Here is a 26,268-nt window from a genome sequence, read left to right on the forward strand (position 1 = left end):
CCAGGGAGCCTGTACCACAAACCTTACTGAGAACCTGTCAGTCGAAACCAAAACAACAACAACAACAAAATCTGGCCGAGATATTTGAATGTCATCTGTACATAAGAAATATTCTTGGATTTTTACCCACCCTAATTAACGGTTTCCTAATGAGTCTTTGTGTCTCCATAATTCTTTAGTCTGTTTCTTTTTTTTTCAAACAGAAATCAGATACGTCTTTTTAAAAAGTCTTATTGATTTACTAGCTGCATGAATATGTCCCTCCAATGGCTTCCCATCACTGCTACTGAATTCCATACCTGGTCTGACAGGGCCCTCAGGCTCCGGCCTTTGTGCCTTCACCCTCACACCTTAAATGATGCTCTCTGTCCCTCTACTTCCACAAATGCCTCCCGCTCTCTGCTACCCCAGGGTCTCTGCTTTCATTGCTTCTCACTCTGAAATGCTCCATCTTAGCTGTAGGACCAGCTTCCCCCCAGCTCCTGATCACAGCTTCCCCCTTTTAGATTTATTTATTGTTTTTAAAATTAAATTTTAATGGTATTATTTCCAGATTCTCTTTCTTCCTTCCAGTGCCTCTCATGTATCCCCACCTCCCTCTCAAATTCATGGCCTCTCTACTGGCTGGTTTTGGGTGTCAACTTGACACAATCTGGAGTTATCACAGAAAAAAAAAGTCTCCCTTGAGAAAAATGCCTCCCATGAGATCCAGCTGTAAGGCATTTTCTCCATTAGTGATCAAAGGTGGGAGGGCCCATTGCGGGTGGTGCTATCCCTGGCCTGGTAGGATTTCTTTTGGGTTCTAAAAGTAAGCAAGCCAGTAAGTAACATCCCTCCATGGCCTCTGCATCAGCTCCTGCTTCCTGACCTGCTTGAGTTCCAGGCCTGACTTCCTTTGGTGATGAACAGCAATGTGGAAGTGTAAGCTGAATAAACCCTTTCCTCCCCAACTTGCTTCTTGGTCATGATGTTTTGTGCAGGAATAGAAACCCTGACTAAGACAGCCTCGTTCTCTGAGTTGCTACTATCATGTATATATTCCCAGAGATGTATACATCCCTGTTGAGTTCAGTGTTGCTCATGTGTGTATGATGTCAGGGACGGCTACTTGGTATTAGATGACAATTAAGGGACTCAGCCCTGTTTATGATCCTCCTGCTCTCAGTAGTCTTTAGTTACCTATAGTGCTTTTCCTAGAGGTAGGGCCCCATGAGATTTCTCTTTCCATGCATTTTTATTTTTTACGTGTGAGTGTTTTGCTGTGTGTATCTAAGTGCACAATGTGTATGCAGGGCCCATGGGGGGGGGGGCGCACAAGATGGTGCCAGATCACCTGGAACTGGAGTCAAAGGTAGAAGTTCTTTATGTGGGTACTGGCAACCAAACCCAAGTCCTCTCCACATATTGAATGGTGGACGTAAAAAACACTAAGGAAAAAAATGATAAAATTAAGTGGAGAAATTGGGTGGGCTTTTATATTTCATAGGACTGGAGGAGGAAGGAAAGTTACAGGGATACAGAAAAAGAAACAGGAAAAAAAAAAAAAACCTTTAAAAAAGTGTTCTGATTTGGCCACAAGATACACACGGTATATGATACCTAAGGATGAGTATCTAGCTAGCTGGGTTTTTATTTGGCAGAGAACCAAAATCATTAGCATGAAATCACGCTGGAAGTTCTAGCTGGTAGAACTGAAAAACAATTGTCAGCTCTACACAAATAAGAGACTAGAGACACGCTAAGGCCTAAGGGCATGACGGCTGTTCATGGGTACGACAGTGTTTTCACTTGACAAGCAAAAAGTAACCTGTGCTATAGTCTACTATGGTTCTTCCTTAAAGAAAACCCACAAAAGACAGGCGGGACGGTTCTCACCGTTTCCAGTCATGTGGTGAGGGAGTAAAAATAGCGAGCATGGATTACGCTTCAGAATGTTTGGTGGCATCTCTCATTTCAAATTTCATTGGTAATGATAGATATCTACTATTTATGTAGAGATTCTTCAAAGCCAACCATAATACGAGCAAACTGTTCCAAGGAACAATGGTAACTTAAAAGCAGATCTCCCTAGAGCTTCTCGTGTTTCTTTGTGAGTCGACAATTTGATTCCAATAGCACTAAAATCTGGGAAGATTTTAAAGATGCAAGCTGGAAACAAAGACTTGGGAATATTTAAAATGGAAACAACTGCCTGGTCTAATCAGAATTCCAATCTAAGTTTACTCTAACTTGGAGATGCCAGCAACAGACACCATCTGCCATTAGCTCCTGAACTCTGAGCCACACTTGGAAAGCCAAAGGCAGAATCTTTTGTTTGCCCACAAAGGAAGAACATGAAGTCCTTAACAGAGTGAATGGAGCTGGAAGAAGAAACGTTGGTGTCAAACGCAGCAGCAATTGTTCAAGATGTCAAAATTTGGTAAAGGCCTATCTGGCATTATTGGCTTTATCTATTACAGCACCAACCAGCTTTCCCCCCACAGATCCCACATTCCTGCAAAGTCAGGCTCACAAAACAGGACAGAAAGTACTTTAGAGGTGTTTGTTTCATGACAACTCAAAAGGTAAGTTGAGGATTGCCCAAATCCTTTCAAATCCCCATTTGGTTCTCAGACACATCCTGGAGGGCAGGTAGGGAAGCTTTCACTACTTATAACCCAAGGCCCTGCGAAGTTCAATGCCAGTAACTGGCACATCCAGACCAGGGTTCCCTGGACTTCTGGATGTGGGCACTGTGCACCTCTCTCAGGGAAATAGACTCTATACATTAAGAAAAAGGCTCTCCGTTTCTTTACCTCTTTTTAGTGCTAGCGGATCACCCTGAGCACAATGATTGGCCTGTGTATACCCCGTCACTAGAATAAATTAACAAGTGAAGGAATGAATGTGCTAAACTCGGAACAGCCTGACTATCCCTGGATGTCAAGAACAAAAGAGAGGAAGATCATTCTCCGTGATAGCATTTATTTGTTTCTGAAATATTTGTTGCAGAGAGACACGTGACCCGGAGACACACTTAAAAAATTAACTCCTTGAATATCCTTACAATTATGTCCGTATTATATTTTCAGCTATGGTACCTTTGTTAAGCTTAAATGATGGGTGAATTGTGAACCACAGCTGCCTACACTGCTGTCTATAACACTATGAAATAGATTATATGTAGATGTAGATATATATGATATATGTATATGATATATATGTATATGATGTATATGTTTATGATGTATATGTGTATGATGTATATGATGTATATGTATATGATGTATATGTATATGATGTATATGTATATGATGTATATGTATATGATGTACATGTATATGATGTATATGTTTATGATGTATATGTTTATGATGTATATGTTTATGATGTATATGTTTATGATGTATATGTTTATGATGTATATGTTTATGATGTATATGTTTATGATGTATATGTTTATGATGTATATGTATATGATGTATATGTATATGATGTACATGTATATGATGTATATGTATATGATGTATATGTATATTTATATATATTTCACATGAAGTCTACAACAAATGAAGCTAACCAATGTTAACGTACTTGAAATGATGTACTTGGTAGTTAGAGCAAAGGACGGTGACCTGGATTCATTAACAGTGATTTTTAAGACTGTTGTGATGGGTTTTATTGTCGATACTATATACAGCCATCTATTTGGCTATAAGGAGACAACATTCAGCTGGGTAAACTAAGTGAAACGCTACTATCTTGTCAACAGCTCCTTCAATGTCACAGTGTCACACACATACAGATTTCGAAATTGCCCGTGTCAGCCAGCATGGACAGCAATTTGTTTGCTCAAGGAGAATACTTCATAAACCACAGTGTTAAGTATGTATTATTTTTATACATAATACTATTAACAAGCGTTTCGGGCCAGACTTTACACTTCCAGATAGTGAGGATGCTTCTCCGGGGAAAGGATATGGGATTAATGTCTGAGTCTCTGCTCCCTCCTCTGGGTCTGCTGCTCTTGCCTTCCAGCTCATTCCCTTTTCTTTTCCCACACAGACAGATGCAGGCAAGGGCACACGGATGCACATCCACCACTGAATGTCTCGGTTTCCTTAACTGAGTCAAAGGTATTTGATTGGGAAGCGCCCTGTACCTGGTACTTGCGGTGATGGGGTAAATAGCACAGGAGAGCCATGCATAGCTCCTCATCCTCTCTTCTTTTCAAGCATGGCTCTGAAAGTCTTAGCTGTGACCCCAGCCAAGCTCTTAGCTCCAACACCAACCAACTTGTATGAGTGTTCATGTGCATGTATGTGTGCATGTGTATATGTGTGTGCGCGTGTATGCATGTGTGAATGTGTGTATGTGTGTGCATATGCGTGTGTGAGTCTGTGTGTGCATGTGTATGAGTGTGCATGTACGTGTGCATGTGTACATGTGTGTGTATGTGTATATGTATGTGTGCATGTGTGTATATGTGTGCTCACATGTTTGTATGGAGCAGTCAGAGGAATGTTTAGGGGCATTGTTTCTCTCCTTCCACCATTTGGGGTCTGGTGATTGGATTGGTGGAAAATGCCTCTCTCTCCTGAGCTATCTCATGGGTCTCAGTCTTAACCTTAGATTCAGCGATTCAGTCATCTCGGCAGAGCAAATTCCAGAGCAGACAAAGAGAATGGGATAGTTTTAGTTACCTCGAGTCTCTCTTATTCTCTCTCAGCTTCAGTTTTCCTGTCTGCTAACCAGGATTGACTCTTTCTATCTTTATGAGGTAAGGTGATGGAGTGCTATAATATATAACACATTGACCAGTAAAAGTAAGCTATTATTTTTGCTTTAAGACTATCATTTTAAAATTTTAACTTAATTTATTGTTTTCATGCAGGCAGACATTTTATGTTGAGCATATATGTGACCCCTTCAATGCTCTCTCTTCTTATTCCTGTTTTCTTCCTGTGGACAATCTAACTTCTGCTGTTGTTTCATATAAACATACTATATATATTAGAATATATAATGTATATAATATACATATGTAGACACACAGACACAGACACACATAGACACACACATACACACACACACACTACCTTCCCATCTGCAGTGTATAAAGATTTCCTTCTGTATCCATGCCCACCAGCATTTGTTGTTACATTCTTTCTCTTTCATTATTAAAGACATTTTATTTTATTTCAATTAGGTGTCTGTGTGGCGGTGTATGCATGTGAATGTAGGTGGCTGCGGAGGCCAAAGGAAGGTAATGGGTGCTTTGGAGCAGGATTTTTAGATGGACACTGATGTGGGTGCTGGGAGCCAAACTCAGGTCCTCTGCAACAGCAAAATACATACTTAACCCCTCAGTTATCTCTCTGGTCTTTGTTGTTTCTTTTATTATTTTTTTTAGTTTAAAATTTTTAATGATATTGGTTTCATACGGTATATGCTGATCATGTCTTACCCTCCTCCAACTCCTCCCACATCCTCCCAACCTACTACCTATCTGCGTATACTACACCCTATGGGTATATGCGTGTGTGAATGTGTGTATATGTGTGCGTGCATGTGTGCATATGTGTACCTGTGTGTCTCTGTGTATGCATGTGCATATGTGTATGTATGCATGTGTGTGCCCACCTGTGTATACTATACCCTATGTATGTGTACATGTGTGAATGTGTGTATATATGTGTGCATGTGTGTGCATGCATGAGTGTATATATGTGTGCACATGAATGTGTGCATATGTATGTGTGTGTGCATGTGTGTGCATGTGTGTGTGCATGCATGCATGTATGTATATGTGTGTTCACATATTTGTACGGAACAGTCAGAAGAAAGTTTGGGGGCATTGTTTCTCTCCTTCCACCATTTGGGGGTCTGGTGATTGGCTTGGTGGCAAATGCCTTTCTCTCCTGAGCTATCTCATGGGTCTCAGTCTTAACCTGAGATTCAGCAATTCAGTCAGCTCGGCAGAGCAAATTCCAGAGCAGACAAAGAGAATGGGATAGTTTTTAAAGAGTGACCTTTAATTCTGGAATTCTCTGGTTCTATGACCAAGATATTGGGTGGAGCTTCCGGAGAGATAAATATGAGATTGTTCATTAAAGCCCCATTTTAAAATGGTGTTTTCTCTCCCTTTCCCCTTAGTCTGCTTCCCCCTCTCAGTTATCTCTTGACAAGCTGCCCTTGAGACAGAATTAACATTTACTTCGAGAAGAAAGAGGAGTTATTCTGAATGGGCTAAGTCACTAGTGGAGGGGCAGGGACTCTCAGAAAAGTCCTTGGGGGGAAGTGAATTATTTATTGATTCAGTTTGTGGTCTAAAGTTGAAGTATGTGTTGGGGAAAAAAGGAAGCATTGTGCCTTGTGACATTTCAAAGAAAAGAGGAAAGGGTACATAATTTTTATCTTAGAAATATGATGGCACAGAGAGCTAAATTTTGCATCTTAATTGGGCAGGGCAAGGAGAACAAGAGTGTTGTAGTTAAGCCAACAGTCCTGATGTTTGAAATTTACTTAAAGCAAGCACTACATAATGCATGTACACACACACACACACACACACACACACACACACACACCACTGTGTGTGAAGCTCCTCTTAAGTGTTTCACTTGTTATTTTTCAGAACTTTATTATTTATTCTGTACAGACCGTGACTAAGACAGATATACTCCTAGCTTTTTCTTTGAAGGCGAAGTGGTAGCCATGTAAGTGAACATGATAGAGTGTAAAGAGGAAGAGAGAAGTCTAGAGATAGGCTGAATATATTCTCTAAATGATAATAAAAACAAAACCCTTGCTATATAAATTATTATCCCAGTTCCCCACCACACCATGAGATAACCAATTGGTAATATTCTTTCTAGGAATAAGGACAGGGTTTTGCTCTTTAAGCAATAACACCATTAAAAAGGAAAAGATAAAACTCCCACATGGAGAATTTGGGGCTATTATCCTCTTGAAGAAACGATCACTGTTGTGCAATTTGGTTATGAGGGAACATTCTGCCTCCCATGGTGGATCATGTGGTGCACCAAAGATTTAAATTACTCCTCAAATTGAACCCTGACTTTAGGGTTTAAAAGGGACGCATTTTCAAAAGAGGTCACTGCCGACACAATCCCTTTAATCAACCGTCAGAGGATTTACCCAACTGATGGTGCCAAGCCTCCTTCACAGGGACCATGGTGGTGCAGTGCTTCGATCACTCAACGGGGCATGGGGATCAAATGAATTTGCAAAATGCAGATTTTTGGTTTACAGAGTTCTTTTTCATCTTCTGGAAAGCGATCACTAGACTTAATCAGGGTTTCTCTGTGCATCATTAACTAATTTTATCTTTCTCCTTTAAAACAATTTTTCTTAATAGTGAGTTTAGAAGAACCCATTGGTAAGTCCTCTGGATTTTATGTTTTCTCCATCGAAGCCTTGAGGGAAGCTGAATTTAAAAGTAGGGAAATAGTAATTAAAAGTGATTAGGACAAGAAGTTTTGGTGCTATGCAATGTGGACTCAATTCTCCCAGTCACAAGCTGAACCAAGCGGCAGTTTTTGGTTTTCATTACAGCTTTACTTGCTATTTTCATAAACATGAACCAGTATTCAAACTTTTAATACCCCGCTGTTTAACTGTTTCCAGAGAGTCATCCAGCTCTTTTAAACAGCCTTTGCTTTAAAATTTTAATTTGTTTGGCTCAGCCTCACCTTAGAAAGTTGTAGCCTCATGGTAAACTCTTTTATAAGTTGATTTCCAGAATCATAAGCTAGTCTTCCCCGGCACCCCTGCACCCCTGCCCTCCACCTCTTAAGTGTTTCCTCATGTGCTAAGAGTCGTTGGTGCGGACAGCTTCCTTGATTAGTTTTATCTGATTCCCACAGCAAGTACGAGAGACAAATGCAGGAATGCACTCAGCATTGACTGGAAACATTCAGACAGCAGTGATACTTACAACTCTTCTAGGAAGCAGAGGCGATGTAAGAGACCGGCGGGTAGCTGACTGATGTTGTTCATACTGAGGTCCCTAGAGGAGAGGGAAGACAGACAGACAGCATGTGAGGAGCAGGGTATCCCACTTGCAAGGAAATCCAACTGTTTGCTTCACACATTTCCAAGCAAGACAGTAAAATGAACTCATCCCCCGGCTTGACAAATGAATGGTGATTTTCCATCTCAGATATATAACCCGCCAAGGTCAGGGGCTCTTTCTCAGATTAAACACTCTACGGGGAACTTCACACGGAATTCTAGATGGTTTAGACCATTCGTGGGCATGGTTGTAATTCTTCATGTTTAAAATGAGGTGGAGTAGGACAGAAAAGGAAGCGGATGAAACTCGACTTTTGTGCCTTGCTTTCAAAGTGACAAAGAGAGATGTCTTCACCTGGCAACTCTAGAACTCCCGTTCCTCCGGGATTCTTAAGCACCTTGTAAAAACAAATGTTTTGATCCAACGAAACTTGAAACAAAACAAGACAAAAAGCCCTTTCCCTCTTCAGACTTGCTCCTTTTGCAGCTTCTCGGATTGCATTAAATAAGTGAAATGAACCATAAAAGGAGGGTGTAAGGCGATCCTGTTCTGTTGCACACTTCCTGCTGGGCCTGCACAGTAGTTCCTGGCACAGGAAACAACAAGTCACTTTAGGCAGAACTCAATCAATTTTTGTTTTAAGTGAAAGTCCGTGTAATTAGATTTTATTGTTTTTTTTTTTTTCTTTCTCTATTTCCTTACCGTTTCTCACGTGCTGTACAGCATCTATGGTTTTCCTATCTGTATCTCAGAAGTCCAGAGACTGACAGCTGGGCAGACCTGAACCAAGACCAACTCAGACTTCATATAGTTGTTGTAGGTTTGGGGAGAAAGTGACCTGCTGCTGCCTAATCCTGAGAATGAATGCCATTGTAACATCAGGTCTGAATTTCATACTTAAAGCTCATCTTAAGACTCTGGGTTTCTTTGTTAAAGTGTCCATACCCACGGCAACCTCAGCCGAGTAGACTTTGTGTAGTCGTTTTGACAAATGTTAAAGCTAACTCAGTGAGACTATGGAAATGAGTTGTTTTAACGTTAACATGAAGCCGGGGAGACAGTTCAGCGGAGAGAGCATTTGTCATGCAAGCATGAAGACCAGACTTTGGATCCCCAGAACCCATGAAGAAGCCAGGAAGGTATGGCAGCTACTTCTAATCCCAGCCATGTGGACGCAGAGAGACAATGGATGCTTGGGGCAGGCTGGCTAGCTAGACAAGTTAGAACTAGTGGTCTCACAGCTGGCCAACAGACCCTGCCTCAGCAGAGTGAAGCGTGATTGGAGTAGATACCCAAAGTTATCCCTCAGGCCTTTATATGCATGAGCACACATGTGCACATGTATATATGCATTTGCTTGTGCAACCCCCCCACACACACATTCCCTCTGCATGTAAATATGCATACACACATGCATGTACAGCACACATGTGAAAAAGTAACAAATACATTCAAAGGAGACATGTTTTTCTAGGTATTTGAGTATGATAACCTTAGAACTATTATTAATTTTGACATCTCCTAAGTGTATAACAGCATAGTCAGATACACGCTATATTCTCACCTTAAAACTAAACAGAGACAAGAATATAGAGTTAAATATGTTTGTATATTTTAAAATTTGGATTTTTCCTGAGATTATCTAGATAGTAAAAATTAATGATGATTTTATTTTTTTGTTAGTGTGTTTACAAAACAGCAATGTGTTAAACAGATCAATCTCACTGTGACTGTGTAGTCTCTGAGAAGACTTGACAATACCAGATATAGTCATAGCTTTTGTGTGAGCTTTTTTGTGTTCAACTGCTTTATGCCCTGGTTACCGTGGAAACAACATCACATCCCTGCCATCATGGATTGTACCCTCAAACTGTGAACCAAAATGATGCTTTCCTTTCTTCAATTGCTTTCATCAGTCATTTCTTCACAGCAACAAGAAAAAATAGCTAACACACTCATGTAATAGAAATTTATCTTCCAAGAGTTTCTATGGCTTCCATAGCTTTCTATTTAAAATTTATTTTTCTCTCATATATTTCTTCATTTGACAAATGGCAATTGGCTGCTAACACTGGTAAGGCTTTATTCTAAGACTACATTGAGAAGAAAACAAATTGATCATCAACTTTTTCTTGTTCCATCATTCCTATGCTAGGGGTCTTGACTCGACAGGGTTATGTACTGAGGTGGGACACAGCATTGGACAAAGGACAAAGGATAAAAACTGATGACCGTTTTGGCCTTTAACTCCCTTTTACTGTTCTGGGGGCTAGAAGCTGATGGCTTCTGTCAGTTTAGCACTCTCTCTCTCTCTCTCTCTCTCTCTCTCTCTCTCTCTCATGCACACACACATACACACGCGAGTGCACGCGCACGCACGTGCACACGCAACACGCACACGCACACGCACAGGGCAAAGCAGAAAACGGCTACACCAAAATTTTTGCTTTCAGCTTTTTATAGCTTTTTAAACAAAAAGCTCTCTAGGAAAAAAATTATCTCATAGGTGAAATATTACATAACAGGGGAGTTACAGAAGGATGTTGACATAAGTTTAAAACAGTGTGTTATTCTGTAAGCTCATTAGAAGTTCAAAGCAACAGTTTCACATGTCCTTGCTTTATCATATTGTGCACACATGTGGCTTCATCCCTGGACCTGACCTAGAAAGAATGTTTTTCTTTGGTCACAAATCTTTTCCAAGCCTGTTTCTCTTAGTGCAATTTATGGAAGCTCACTGTATTCCTATGTAGCCTTTACTCACTATTCTATTTGGAGGGGACACATTCTATTCTTGATTCTACCTTTATTATATCTTTCAGGCAAAACAAGTAAAGCCATCTTTGTAAACTTTCTTCCTAAAATTATTTGAATCAAATCAGGAATTCTACAAAGTCACTAATTCATCTAAATAACATTAATTCATGAAAGTTCATCTTCATGTTGTTCTGTAGGAAATTTGCCCAATGGGCTATCACCTAGGAAGTAATCACACCAGCCTATAGGCAGTGGGTTTCCCAGTGTTCACTCAACATCAAGCCAAATATATGAGGAGAGTGGCAATGACAAACATGAGAAAGCACATCAATAGCAAGAAGCGATCCTGGGATGAACTCTCTGGGGCAGTGCCTCACTAGAGCTCACCTATCATAGCTGAGCAAGATGGGGGGCCATTTCTAGGGAGCTTGCTTGCCCACTGTAGCTCTTTATAAATGGTGACAGACATAGCAGATATTTATATAATATTTCACAAGGTAAAAATTAAATAAAAATTCTTCTCAGAAGTCCAAAAATCCATCTCTAAAATAGATGGTATTTTAGGTCATAAAAACTAAAATTATTTCAGAAAATTTCCAAATCTAAAGAAAGAAGTAAACATCCAAATTTAAGAAGCATTAGACATTATTAGAGAAGAATTTCTATATTATATACAGTCAAGTTGTCAATAATATACACTGAAGAAATAATATTACAAGCTGCAAGGGTTAAACGCTTGCTCACATATAAATGCAAATAAGTTAGAAGAACCTAAGAGCCAGGAAAGTAAAGTATGGAGCAACATATCTCAAGTCCTGAGAGTAAATAACTGCCAACTAAGACTGCTATATCAAGCAAAGTTGATATAAAAACCAATGGTGAAATGTGTATCAAGCAAGTACAAACTAGGGCAATTCATGGCAACCAACTCAATATTATGGAAGATATTTAAATGTATACTGTAAAAAACGAGGAAGAAAGATAGTCATAATCACACAAATTACAAGAAAGTATAAATTAAGGAAAGAAACAGAGTAGAGCTAGGAGGGAACCCATTATGCCCAACACAATAAACCAGAAAGCCCCTCATGCTAACAGGTGATATAGTTGAGAATAAGCAATAACTCAACCAAATAAATAACTCCCCTACTCAAGGAGAAGGGGAGGAGGGGATGGGCTGTGTGATGGGAGTCTGGGAGGAAAGGGGAGGAAGGGTCAGGGAAGACACCCTGACCCCAAACCAGATAAGGAGGTAACAAATGAAAACTATAGACCAATTTTTCTGATGGATATGGATATAAAACATAGCAATAAAATCCTTGCGATTTCTTTTCAGGGATGTAATAAGACCTCACAGTATGGCAAGACTGGTTACATTCTAGGGAAGCAAAGTTGGTTTAACCTATATAAACCAAGAAGTTAATTCAGCTCATATAGACTGAGAACTGAAATCATGTGATCCCTTCACAGCAGAAAAGATCTTTAACAACTTTCAACGCCCTTCCTGATGAGCCTTGAAGAAACCAGGAGGAAGCCAGCAGAGCTGAGCATAAAGCCTATGTACAATTAAGTCTATGTACCTAAAACCAACGTTACACTAAAAGAAACTGGAGATATTTCTCCAAAGTCAAAACTGGAGACAAGGGTTCCATATTCATTACTCATATTCAACAGTGTTTGAGGTCTTATCTAGAACAATAAAACAAGAGAAAGAACGAAATGCATTAAAAGTAGGAAAGAAAGAAGCCAAAACAACCTCATTTGCAGAGAATATTATCTTGTTCTTAATGGACCTGAGTGACTCCACCAGAAATCTTTTACATCTTATGAACATCTTCACAATGTAGTAAGATAACAAAACCAACATACAAAATCGGCAGCCTTTTTACACAGTACTAATGATGTTATCAAGAAAGAAGAAAAGAATCATACTTATAATAACATCAAACAATAAACAAACAAACAAACAAACAAACAGCACCCACCAAAAGAAACTCGGTCAATGAGAGCCTTCTAATTTTTAACTAAGGTGAGAAATACGAATTGGGTGAAATGGAGAGTCTTGTTGACAAATAGTTCTGGGAAAACTAGATCCTCCAGCTGGAGAGATGGCTCAGCGGTTAAGAGCACTGGCTGTTCTTCCAGAGGTCCTGAGTTCAATTCCCAGCAACTACACCGTGGCTTATAACCATCTGTAATGGGATCTGATGCCCTCTTCTGGTGCATCTGAAGACATCATGACAGTATACTCACATATATAAAATAAATAAATAAATCTTAAAAAAAGAATAAAATACTAGATCCTCACTGCGGCAAGGATGAAACTAGAGCTCCGTTTCTCACCCTGCATAAAAGTGAACTCAGAATGCCTCAGAGGTTTGAATGCAGGACCAGAGGCTTTGAAACTGACAAAGGAAAACACAGGAAACACTTCAAAATATAGATAGCCATAGGCAAGGATTTCCTAAAACAAAAACAAAAACAAAACAATGTTTGTAACACAGAAATATCAGAAAATGGACAATGGGATTACACAAAGTTAAAATTCTTTTGTTCGGAGATAGAAACAATCAACAGAGTCAAAGAGACAATTTACAGAATGGGGGAAAAAAGTCTTTGTTGTGTGTGTGTGTGTATGAAAGTTAATGTCTAAAATATACAAAGAACTGTGATAATTAAAACACCACTAATTTTTTGAGTATGCCACTGGGTGGGTAAATGAGCTGAAAAGACAGTCCCTTTAAGAAGAAATACAAATAAGAAATGCATATTTGGAAAAGTATTCAGTATCTGTAGTTACCAAGGGAAAGCAATTTTAAACTGAGTTAACACAGAAGAGAAGACAGAAGAGCACCAGGTAGAGGACTGGGAGGAGCATATGAAGTATTATCTTCTGGACATGACATGGCCGTGGTGTTCTGAGCTCACCTCAGCTATGCTAACTGGCACAAGACCGGCACAAGATCAACCCTACAGCATCAGCAACATACCACCAGGCAGTACGGACTGAACTCAGTGAGTTATTTAAAAGAAAAAAAATGGAGAGGACATGGAATATGGAGAAGGCTCTATTTTGGCTGACAGAAGGGAGAACAGGAGCAGGGAGGTGGGGTGGACTGAATAAAGATACGTTGTTTACATGTGTGATGTTGTCAAAGTGTAAATAAAAGATAGTCTACTAAGGAAACTGATGTAAGATTCTACCTCATCCTAGCCAAAGTGGGTATCAAGAAAACAAATGGTGGTGTGAAGAATGGGGAGCCTTATGTATTGAGGGTAGCAGTGCCAACTGGTGCGGAGTTTATGGAAGTTAGCATGGAAGTTCTTCATAAATTCTTCACCCTGAGACCCAGTCAGCACTCGCACCTCCACATTTACATCCAGGGGACTTCAGATCCACAAACCGCTGAGATCCCTGAAGGTCTGTTGCACTGTTTGCAGTGAGACATGAAATTAGCTTAGATGTCCATCAGATGGATGAACAAAGGAAACGCAGAACAGATGCGCAGTGCAATTTCGCTTAGCCGTCAAGCAAAGTGAAATCACGGCATTGCAGGAAAGTGACTCCAGAAATCATTACAGTCAGCAAAATGAGCCATTTAGAAAAAAAAAAAAAAAAAAAAAATCCACAAGTTTTCTCCCTTACGCCCCCTGGATTTAAGTTTACAAATGTGTGTGTGCGTGTGCGTGTGCGTGTGCGTGTGCGTGTGCGTGTGCGTGTGTTGATACACAGGCGTAGGCCATGGAGGTACAAAGGCCTTGATGAGAGGGAAGGAAGAGATCTTAAGGTATGTGGGGTAGTGGAATACACGGCACATGAAAGCAGATGGGAGGATGCAGGTGGTCAGCAAGGGGAAGTTACAGAGGATGGGGGAGACCAGTTTGGGGGGGAGGATCGGTAGGAACAATACAGAATGACATTCATGTGAGAAAGTGCCGGAATGAATGTGTTACTTTGTTTGCTAACTTTAAAACACACACACACACACACACACACACACACACACACACACACACACACACACACACACACAAAGAGATCTTCCCCTGTGTGGTTTGGCCCAGAGTCGATGGCCTGGGGAGTCGTCTCTGTGCAGGACCCAGCCTGTATCAAGAGCAAAATAGGATGCGTGGGATGGCTCCGATTGCCTGTCTCAATGCTTCTGCTGGCTCCTGAACTCCATGAGAAAAACGTTGTTTAAATACCCCAGACTCTGGAGACCTGATTTATCATATGCTCTCTCTGTGTCTTAATTAGTTCTTTTCTCTACTGTCCTTCTCCAGCCACCACGCCACTCAACACACCCCCATGTTTGTGGCACGAACTCTGACTTTCCAAGTTTGCAGCCAGCCTTTGGAGGTTTTGAGGGGCCGAATCCATGTTCCTGCAGAGCAGCTTGGCTCAGATCAGCTGGGTCACTGTTTAATGGATGCTCTGAATTCCATAACCCTCCTTTGCTTTCATCTCCTGGCAGGACCCCAGCCCTGACAAAACATCAGAATCTGTTTTCTCTGTGACTATTCCAGGGTACTGAGTGCTACTAGGAAAGAGAAACCCACAATCGTACAGAGCGATGTCTATAAATTCCTGGTCTTCGTGCATTTCCAACTGTGCTACCCAATCCTGTTTTTTTGTTATTGCTCAACTCCTTCCTCTGGGAACCGTTCTCCACTTTTACGAGTTGCTGTGCACCTCTTAATCAAACAACCTCTCTCATCATGCCCTGGGGATGCCTACCCTTTTACTTCATGGAAATAACTAGAATTTTTTGGACCACCAAAGATGAAACAGTCCAAATTCTAATTTTCCTTTGTCTCTTGCTTACCATAACCACACTAACCTTCTCGCTTTCCCTTCCTTAAGGATATTATATACTTCAGTGTGCTGTCTACAGTGGATGGCACATTACTCTCTGCTATGAATGTGATGTTTGTACCCCTATCCCCGATCTGTTAAACTCCCAATCCTCAAATATAGTATTTATAGATGGAGCGTTTTGGAAATAATCAGGGCATGAAGATGGTGTCTTCCTTATGGAGTTGATGTCCTGATAAGAACATCCCTGAGGGGTCTCTGTTGTTGGCTTCAAGAGGACACAACAGACATGTGAGAACTGAGGAAATCTGGCTCCCCAAGTCCTGGATCTTGGATTTTCTATCCTCTCGAGTTGGGAGAAATAAACATTTGTTGATTGAGCCGCCAAGTCTATCCTAAATCAGTATAGCCGATAGAACTAAGACCCTCCACAAACACTTCCGTTTTCTATGTTTGTAGTATCTTCTCTTTCAGTACGTGAGCATGGGCAGGTCTTGCCCACTATTAAAATGTAAAGAAAATATGGTTTCTTAATCTCATGTGATCTACTCTGGTTGGAATGCTTTCTGGTTTATTTTTTTTTTGCAGTCTACATCTCTCAGTTCATCTCTGGTCCACAGGATGGAGGCATCCGTGTATGGAGTGAAACTCTTCTTGCCAAGGTCTGCCCATCTCCACGTCAAATTTCATGAACCCATGGCTCATTGGACCTCTTGCCCTACGTGTGCCCTTCATAGAAGCTCTCTGTTGGTCTTGAAGTCAACATTCTCTCAGTATTTTCCCAACGTGTCTGTGGGCTCGATTGTGGAAATTTCTTCTGCTTATTGTGTAACTGTTGACATTCTCTGGAGTTTTTAATTGTTAGTGAGCGCTCTTCACTCGCCATCCTCTTCTCTTTAATTCTGTAGTTGGTGAGTGGGTATGTTCATGTGCTTGTCTATGCACACACATGTGGAGGACAGAGGTTGAGAGCATGTGTTTTCTGCATTATCTTTTGAGACAGTCTCTCATTGAACCATGTTGGCATTTAGTCTAGGCTCCGCCCCACAGTTGCCTGGCAACAGCCAGGGATGCCTGAGGGGCTGCTTGTCCCCTCCTTACTCTCTTGCTCTCTTGCTCCTGCTCCTTACTCTCGCTCTCTTTCTCCATTCACCCCCCTCCCCCCCCCCCCCCCCCCCCCCCGCTTTCTCTGTCTCTACTACCCTCTCAATTCCCCTCCTCATACCCCGAATAAACTCTATTCTATACTATATCTTCGTGTGGCTGGTACCTCAGGAGGAAGGGATGCCTCAGCATGGGCCCACAGAGGCACCCCTTCCCCCACACTGTACCATATTTCCACCAAACATATTCCTTCTCTCTTACCTTTTTATAAAACACAACAAACGGGAGCCTCACCTGTATCAGCTGGTCAGCAAGCATTGGAGATCCTCCTGTTTCTAACTCTCAGTGTTCCTAAATCCAGTTCCCCAGTGGATTCTGATCTGAACTCAGGTCCTTCTTATCTTCATGTCAACAAACCCTCAAACGCAGCTATTTGTCACACTTCCCTTTCTCTCTATTTATGTAGCCCGCTGCTGGGCCCTCAGCGCTCAAACAGCCTCAGGTATAAAGCTGTCTGCTGTCAGTCTTCAGAGTACTCACTAGTGGCAGCTAGAAAGATCTAGAAGCACAGAATGATCCAAATGATCACTCTGCTTAAAACCCTTCGTAGATTATTTTCAATCTTTACAAATGACACCTACAGTTCTCAGTACTGTGTATGGAGCCCCACATAAGAATTCCAACCTTGAATACTGATGCGGATTCATTTTTCAAGCTTCACAAGCTAACTGACAACTTCGGTTTCATCTTAACGGTGTTACTGTTAAACAATGATAACATTGACAGAAGGGACTTTTGAATTCTCCCTACTTCCTTCCTTAGCATGCAGTTTGATTTTTTGGCTTCAGCTTACAATGACTTTAATTTTGTCTTTGTAGATTCAGTAGCATTTAACTCTCCGCCAGATACCCTTTGCAACAATGAATCCAGGCTGGGGCTGACCCAGCACTTTTTTTAAGAGATCATTTTTCAGATAAACTTCCAGGGGAAAGCTGTCCAGTGAAATTCAAAATAGAGGGACAGGCTTTAGTAGCATTTTATAACAGCCTGGATTTTTATGACAAGTCTGGCTACTTTGGTTACAGTAATTTTAACTACAACAAATGAAGTATTCTAAAATATGCTTATTGAAGTATAACACACACAGGAAAATATGCAAGTCCCAGTAGTCATAGAAATGAATTTTCATAGAGTTAACACACCTAATAAACCAGTACAAACCAGTACAGCAGGTAGAACATGGCTGGAGTCTCAGGTGTCTCACATTCACCTTCATTTGCCATTTGCATCCAAACCAGCTATGCTCCTAAAGACTATAAATGGATCCTGCAGTGCAGAGTTTTGTGTGTGTGTCTAAGATCTTTGTTCATTATTTTTCATAAAATTTACACTCGTGTTACATGTAGCAACAGCTTATTCATTTTCAATAAAATATAATATTCTATTTTGTTATTTGTAGAGAATAGATTTGTCTATTTGGCTGTTGAAGGACTGGAGTTGTGTTTTTTTTTTTTTTTCCACAATATTATCAATAGTGATGCTATAAATACTTTTAAACTTGCCTTTTAAAACCCCCAACAACTGGAGCAGGGGCTGTCCCTAAGGCTATAGCCTGATTGTGGATTCTGTTCCCCAACAGGAATGCTCTATCTGGCTTCAGTGGGAGAGATTAGAACCTAATCCTGCAGAGACTTGATGTCAGGGTGGGGGGATGGGGAACACCTTCTCAGAGGAGAAGGGGAGGGGGGATGAAGAGAGGGACTCTATGGGAGGGGAAAGTGTTTGGGATATATATATATTATATATATATATATATATAAATTATATATATATATAATATAGATAGATAGATAGATAGATAGTGCTTACTTTTAATTCCAGCACTAGGGAAGCAGAAGCAAGTGGATCTCTAAGTTCACATGGTCTACAGAGTGAGTTCCAGAACAGCCAGGGGTACACAGAGAAACCCTATCTCAAAAAAAATGTATATACACATTTACATATATATTTCCCTTTATATACATTTCAGTTGGGCATACAAATAGGAGCAAAATAGTTTGATCTTGGTGTGTGTGTATTTTACTTAACAATATTACATTGATTTATTACCCTAACAACTGGTTTATGAGGACACTCAATACTTCACCTCTAATTGCATGTTTGCCATCACAAAGACTGATATGCTTTCTCTTGACGATTTTTGTCAGTTTGTCAGTCAACACTAGCTGACTGCAGTTTTAACTGGTATTCCCTTAATAGAGTTAATATTTTTTGTGCATGACTTAATTGTCAACATAAGAGGCTTTCAAAGTTCCAGCAAAATATTTTATTTTACTGGATGACGTTTAAATTGGAGGTAAAGCTCACTTACTGTTATAAGTAAGTACATATTGAGTTGTAAAGAGGAGAGTGCCCCTTCCTTGCCCAATGTTACATCTCCTTGGTTTTAAGGCTGACAGTGTGAGTTGAGAGTTTTGATCTGCTATTTGAGAGCTGAGCAGTCTTGAGTAAGTCCTTGGTCATTTTCTAACTTCAGTCCTCTCCGTTGCATCACCAATGGAGATAATGACAAATCCTATTTCATAGAGTTGTTGTGAGAAAGGATTGCACTACCATATGGCCTGGCACATTGTAAAGTTTACATATTTTTCACTTATTATTAAACATAATTGCTTTTTAAGATTCATTTTTTAAAACTTGCATTATGTGTCTGTGTGTGGGTATATGCACATAAGCACAATTGCCTGTGGAAACCAAAGGTATTCGTCACTGGAGCTGGAGTTATAGGTGGTTGCAAGCTGCCTGATGTAGGTGCTAGGAACTCAGCTCAGATCCTTTTCTGCAGCAGTATTTGCTCTTCATCAGTGAGCCACCCCCCCAGCCCCTATGGGGGAAATCTCTTGGAGATTTTTGAAATTATGTCTCTTGCCTGTACTGATAGAAAAGGGTAAAGCAGTAAGAGTTCATTAATACTGATAATTCTCTTGAGGCATTTTTAAAATTATAAGACAACTTAAAAAGATTTAGCATCAGCTGGCTTGTGCCTTGGTATCTTATTAAATGGCTATCTTAATATCACTTTTAATGGGAACTTCAAAAGGACTAAGCATTAACCCAAAGTGCACTTGAAAAAGTTTTATTATCATGCTAATGGAAAAGGGTAGATGTAGCTAATGTGACTAGGTATTAATCTGTCTTACTACGTCTAGTAAGAGAACAATTAGTTACCAAGAGTTATATGTGAGGAGATGACATTTCTAGAAATCTCATATATTCGTATTAGACTTACAAAATAAGGAAGTAAATGAGCAGAAAAGAAGCCCAAGCCAAACCCAACCCAACCAAAAAAAAACAACCAGCAACCCAACCAACCAACCAACCAACCAACCAAGAAAAACCCAAAACGAAACAAAACAAACAAAAAACAAGGAACCAACAAAACAACCAACCAACCACCCAACCAACAAAAAAACCAACCAACCAACCAACAAAACAACAACCAACTAACCGATCAATCAATCAATTAAGCAAGCAAGCAAGCCATCAACCAACCAACCACCACCACCACCAACAAAAAACCAACCAACCAACAAAACAACAACCAACTAACCGATCAATCAATCAATCAATTAAGCAAGCAAGCAAGCAACCAACCAACCAACAACAACAAAAAACCAAACAACCAATAAACCAAACAACCAACTAACCGATCAATCAATCAATCAATCAATCAAGCAAGCAAGCAACCAACCAACAAGACAACACCACCAGGAAAACAATCCCTTTTTCAGTACAGACCCAGAAGTCTATAGTATATAGAAACATTGTTAGGCACAAATGTTTGTATACTTTCCTGAAAGGAAGGCTTTAGTTGGGAAGAGTAGTGTTTACTTGGGCAATTGTGATGTGCAGTTTCAAATCTATGCTAGCAAATTACTAATGGTAGTCACATTCTACAAGACTGACCATGACACAGAAAAGCAAGTTTGAAACAATAAGACAGCAAGAAAATATTAAACATAAAGTTGAGCGGTGGCAGTGAGTATGTCTGTCATCCTAGCACTCAGGATGTTGAGGCAGGAGGATCATGAGTTTGAGGACATTGTAGGTGATATAGTGAAATTCTCTATATACATGTTGACTGTTTGATGAAGTAATTGTGGATATCTCAAAACTTCTCAAGGGTAATTGTGCATTCCCTGAAGTGAGTGTAGTATTGATCAATTCTGTAAGAACTGTGCTGTCAAGCACATCACGAAAATCTAAACATCTAGGACAGTGGTTCTCAACCTTCCTAATGTCTGTCTGCAACACTTTAATACAGTTCATGTTATAGTGACCAACAGCCATAAAATTATTTTTGTTGCTACTTCATAACTGCAATTTTGCTCTTGGTTAAGAATCATAATGTAAATGTCTGTTCTTTCCCATGGTCTTAAAAAGGGTCTTTGACCCCCAAAGAGGTCATGACCCACAGGTTGAGAAATGCTGGTCTAGGATATAGACGCTTCATCTTCTCTGCTTTTCTCCTCTTCATCTATGTACTTATTTCATAAGCAATATCACCTAGTGTCTTTCACTTTTCTGTGATGAGACACCAAGAACAAGGCGACTCTCATTAAAGAAAGCATTTAATTTAGGGGAGGGTTGCTTACAATTTCAGAGGCTTAGTCCACTATCATTGAGGGCATGAACATGACAGCTGAGAGCTACATTCTGGTCCTCAGGCACAGATTCTGAGACCTCAAAGCCTACTACCCCCAGTGACACACTTTTAGCAACAAGGTTGCACCTACTCCAACAATGTGGCACCTGCCAATCCTTCTAATCTTTCAAATAGTTCCACTTCCTGGTGACTAAGCATTCAACTATATGAGCCTATGGGGTCCATTTTTATTCAAACCACCACATCTGGCTACATGGAATTAACATTGGGAGCAATCAGTAGCCTTGACATTTTGTCTGAGATACATATCTTTCTTCTAATAGCTTTTTTGAACTTTTTTATGTAGTTAACAAACCAGTTACCAAAATTCAACAATTTTAAATAGAACTCAGTATTTTCTTTTTTCCTTCAAAACCAGTTTCCCCTCTGTGTTTTCTTAGCAAGACCAATTCCTTTTCCTTCTTTTCCTCCTCTTCTTCCTCTTCCTCCTCTTCTTCCTCTTCTTCTTCCTCCTCCTCCTCCTCCTCCTCCTCCTCCTCCTCCTCCTCCTCCTCCTCCTCCTCCTCCTCCTCCTTCTTCACTTTCACTGTCACTGTCTTCAGACACACCAGAAGAGGGCATCAGATCCCATTACAGATGGTTGTGAACTACCATGTGGTTGCTGGGAATTGAACTCAGGACCTCTGGAAGAGCAGTCAGTGCTCTCAACCCCTGAGCCATCTCTCCAGCCTCGCCTACTTCTTTCATATTACTTCTGTTCTCATTTAAATGGTTAGCAGCTCTATTGACTATATCTTTGACATGATTCCAGAATAATAATATCCAACCTTTAATAATAATATCCAAGCACTACACACACACACACACAATTTATGGACAAGGATCCTTTACACAGGTGAAGAGACAGAGACATGTATAACTGAAATAGTTTTTCTAGGTTAACTGACCCTTTGCTGGATCTCGTGTGCTGGAATTCATGATACAGTTTCTGTTTCTTCTTTGCCACAATTCAAATTTAGATTCTCATAGATTGCCTGACTGGATTCACTCTAAGAAGTTCTGTGGATGTAAGTAGCCGTCACAGGAAAGGGTGTCTCTCTAATTTTCTGAATTTATTTATGACTTTGGTATCTCTGGGTGACCTGACTTCTTTGCCAGTACCCTTACTCTGATCTTACTCTGGACCATCTACTCTGCTTCTACTTAGCCTTGGGACCTCATTCTTTGTCCCCTCCCCATGTTTCTTTTTTTTATTCTATTGAGACAGGGTCTTCTTATAGAGCCAGGCCAGCTCCAAACTCACTGTATAATCTTAGTTGGTCTCTGAGGTACAGTTCTCCTACCTCAGCCTCCTGGATGCTTCAATTACAGGTGTGTACCCTCACTGATCACCTGGGTTCTTCTGGATCATAATTTGCTTCCTCTGGCCCATGTCAAGTCAAGATTCTGGAACTGGAGTTGGAATCCCAAGTTACCTGCTTCTCTGGGATGAAAAGCAAATGCCAAGGTTCACACCACATTCTACTGTCATTCTTTTTCTCTTCCTGACCTAGCTGAAATTAGTTTAATATTTTTATCTTCTGGAGAATCTATGAATTAATACTACATACTATGCTTCTTTTTCTTATTATGATTTGTTTGCCTAGAAATTTAAGGCATATAAAGTACTTGTATCACGTTTACAAATTGTTGCCAATTTGACTTTAGGAGTGAAGTAATGCCAGGACATGGTTGGTGTTATATTCCCAAGAATCATCTCTGAAACGTATTGTCAAAGATAGCTTGTATGTATGGTACCTGAAAATTGACAAAGATTCATATTCTGACAAAGATTCATATTCTAATGCTTGCTTTAGGTATAATACGTGTTTTTCCTTCTGCTTGGAAAAATGATCAAGTAACTAATTTTGGAACTAGGAAAGGATTTTCAACCTTTATGCTACGTTTGATATTACTGACATCTAAACTGAAAAATTTCTTGGTTGTGAGCTGGGTGTCTTTTGCATTGTAAAGTACACCAAGTTGTAGAGCCAACACCATTGGCTCTAGATACCAGTGATGCCTTTTACAGTTGTGAAAAACCAGCATTTTTTTTTTCTCATCATTTGTGGTGGATTGTGTCCACTTAACATTTGCATATTGAAGTTCTAGCTCTGAGAAACTCAGAATGTGACTGTGATTGGAGTCAGGATCTTAAAAGCACAATGTAGTTAAAATGCAGTCACTGGGCTCTAGCCCAGTATAAATTTCATTTGTCATAGGTGGGAACACTTAGCATAGACACTGCAGAAGAGAGTTGTGTAAACAATGGAAGCACAGGCCTTCGGAAGGAAGCAGCTGCGTGGATGCTGGATCTTGAACACTCAGCTTCCAGAAGTCTGATGCATAAACCTGTTTCATAAACCACCCAGCCTATGGCACTTTGTTATAGTAGCCCGAGAGGAACAACAGGGGACAACTGCCAAGTAAGTGTCCCCAGAGGCCGAGTCACCATTGGTTAAGAATCACTGAACAGACACGAATCACACATGGAGTGCTATTAATTTTGTCTTTTTGCAAGTTAAAAAAAAAAAGCAAGTTTCCAAATAGTTTCTTCTTCTACAAAGGGGGATATAGAGGATCTTCTCTATTTCTTTTTTGCACCATAAATCCTTTCAGAAGATGATTTCATCACTTCATAATTAGATAATGAAAATATAAAATAAGAAGCAGTGCAAAAGGCCATAAAGATATCGATAAGGCTATAAAGATATGATGTATATACATAAACCCGGCAGTGACCCTGGGGCTGTGCCATTGAGTGTCTGTTAGGTAATTCTGGGCTTGAGGTTATACCTAGTGACTATACTATTTGAACAGAAAAGGCGTCCCTAGGAGCACTTCAAAGAAAATCTTCCAAAGTGTTCAGTGTTCATTGAAAAGCCTGTTTTATTTTATTCAGACAGACATTCTCATTGTATTTCCTATCCTGAATAATAACCAAGGTACTGAAATACCTCACAGGCCACACGATATCATGATGGGGCCCTTCCAAGCTAATGGGATGAAATCTTTTTGTTTTTTCCATAGTCCATCTGACATTCTGAAACACCTGCGAGGACTCTTACTTTATCATTATCAAGAGTGGACCTCCTGACTAGCCTAGTAACTGCTCTCACCTGGATTCAATCCACAGCTCTGAAAAGAATGATGGCACAAAAATTTAGAAAGAGTGTACATTAGGTTAAGTTTCTGTACCAAAAATATCCTAAAATACAGGAGCTTAAAGACAGCAGTTTGCTTTTCTTTCACCTGACAGCCCCATATTTATAGGGAGTGGCTAGCTGAGTGGCCTAGTCAGTGTGCTTTGCTGTGAATGAGAACCTCTGGGGATAACCAGGTTTCTGAGATGCTTTGCTATTATCTTCAGGGTTACATTATTTGTTGACATTTTTCACTCGATAAGCAAGAAGTCCGAGGCAAGACGTTCTATGTTTAAGAGAACATGAAGTTACACACCACCTCCGACTCTATTCTCTTGTTTCAAACTTAATCACCAAGTGTATTTGTTGGGATGGGATCTTGGGATATGTAGTTCCCATGCTGACCGAGTGTGCTCCAATGCTAGGGGGAACGGACATAGAAGAATTATGAATTACTGATCACTGCTATAGATACAATGCATTATTGGAAGAATGGCGGCTGGCGTGTGTTCACATGCATATGGTACGGGTAGAGCTTCAAAGGGGAAAGAGATCCAATCTTAAAATGAATAGGAAGAGGTTATCTTAAAATGGATGTGTGGTGAGATTGTTTGTGTAACTTTACACATGCACATGAATAAAAACAGAACTATGGGTTTTTAAAAAGTGGATTTGCTTCACATCACCCTACTTCCTCCCAGGGTCTCCAGTGGGGCCTGGGTGCTAAGATCTATCTACTTTATGATGAGAGGAAAATGGAGAACATATTTGAGAAAGAGACCAGGGTGTCTGTCTTAGTCAGGGTTTCTATTCCTGCATAAAACATCATGACCAAGAAGCAAGTTAGGAAGAAAAGGGTTTGTTCAGCTTACACTTTCACATTGCTGTTCATCACCAAAGGAAGTCAGGACAGGAACTCAAACAGGGCAGGAACTTGGAGACAGGAGCTGATGCTGAGGCCATGGAGGGATGTTACTTGCTAGATTGCTTCCCCTGGCTTGCTCAGCTTGCTTTCTTATAGAACCCAAGACTACCACTCACAAGGAGTCCTCCCCCATTGATCACTAATTGAGAAGATGCCTTACAGCTGGATCTCATGAAGGCGTTTCCTCAAGGAAGGCTTCTTTCTCTGTGATAACTCCAGCTTGTGTTAAGTAAAACCAGCCATGCCAGTCTCCAATGACAGTACAAATACCAAGTCATTGTTAGGCCCTGGTCACTTTCGTGCTTCTGTGTCTGACCTTCTTACTTTAAGATGGCGTGGTAAGGGGTAAGTGAGGAAATGTGGGAAGACTTAGCCCTCTGACTGAAGCTCGAAGCATTCTTCTCTGCAGTGAGCTGGAGTCTTTATGGTCCAGTCCTGCTCTCTGGGTTAGATTTTACTCCTGTAAACTTGTCCATGCTGTCTGTGGTCCAGCCCCAGCAGACTGCTTTTTACTCTTACACTGAGTCAAGAAAGTATACTTCAAATGAGCCTTTTCTTCAACGGTTTTATAGACTATTGTCCTATGTCTTTTTGTATCCAGGTACAGGTACCCTTGTGCAGTTTTGACACACTGCACGTTAAGTGCCATGAGGATGTAGGTGTGGGTACAAGAGCATCTCCCTCTGGTTCCATCTGTCATCTTAAGCCTACTCATTCCTCTTTGCTGTGTGCTCTTCCACTGTCTGCACCCACTCTTTTCTCTCTTCATGAGATTCTTCATAGAGAAGCCATATTGAATTC

The 26,268-nt window shown here is 40.4% G+C and overlaps 1 protein-coding gene across 1 annotated transcript in view; it reads right to left on the bottom strand.

Moving 5' to 3' along the window:
* Lgr5 (leucine rich repeat containing G protein-coupled receptor 5) overlaps positions 1-26,268 on the bottom strand; it is a 132,043-nt gene that overhangs the window by 61,296 nt on the left and 44,479 nt on the right. Inside the window, exon 2 of the mRNA XM_076920255.1 lies at positions 7,940-8,011. Within this exon, the coding sequence (XP_076776370.1) occupies positions 7,940-8,011 (72 nt within the window). The remainder of the gene's footprint in view (positions 1-7,939; positions 8,012-26,268) is intronic.

Source organism: Arvicanthis niloticus, chromosome 22 (genome assembly GCF_011762505.2).
Source record: "Arvicanthis niloticus isolate mArvNil1 chromosome 22, mArvNil1.pat.X, whole genome shotgun sequence".
NCBI classification, from domain to species: Eukaryota; Metazoa; Chordata; class Mammalia; order Rodentia; family Muridae; genus Arvicanthis; species Arvicanthis niloticus.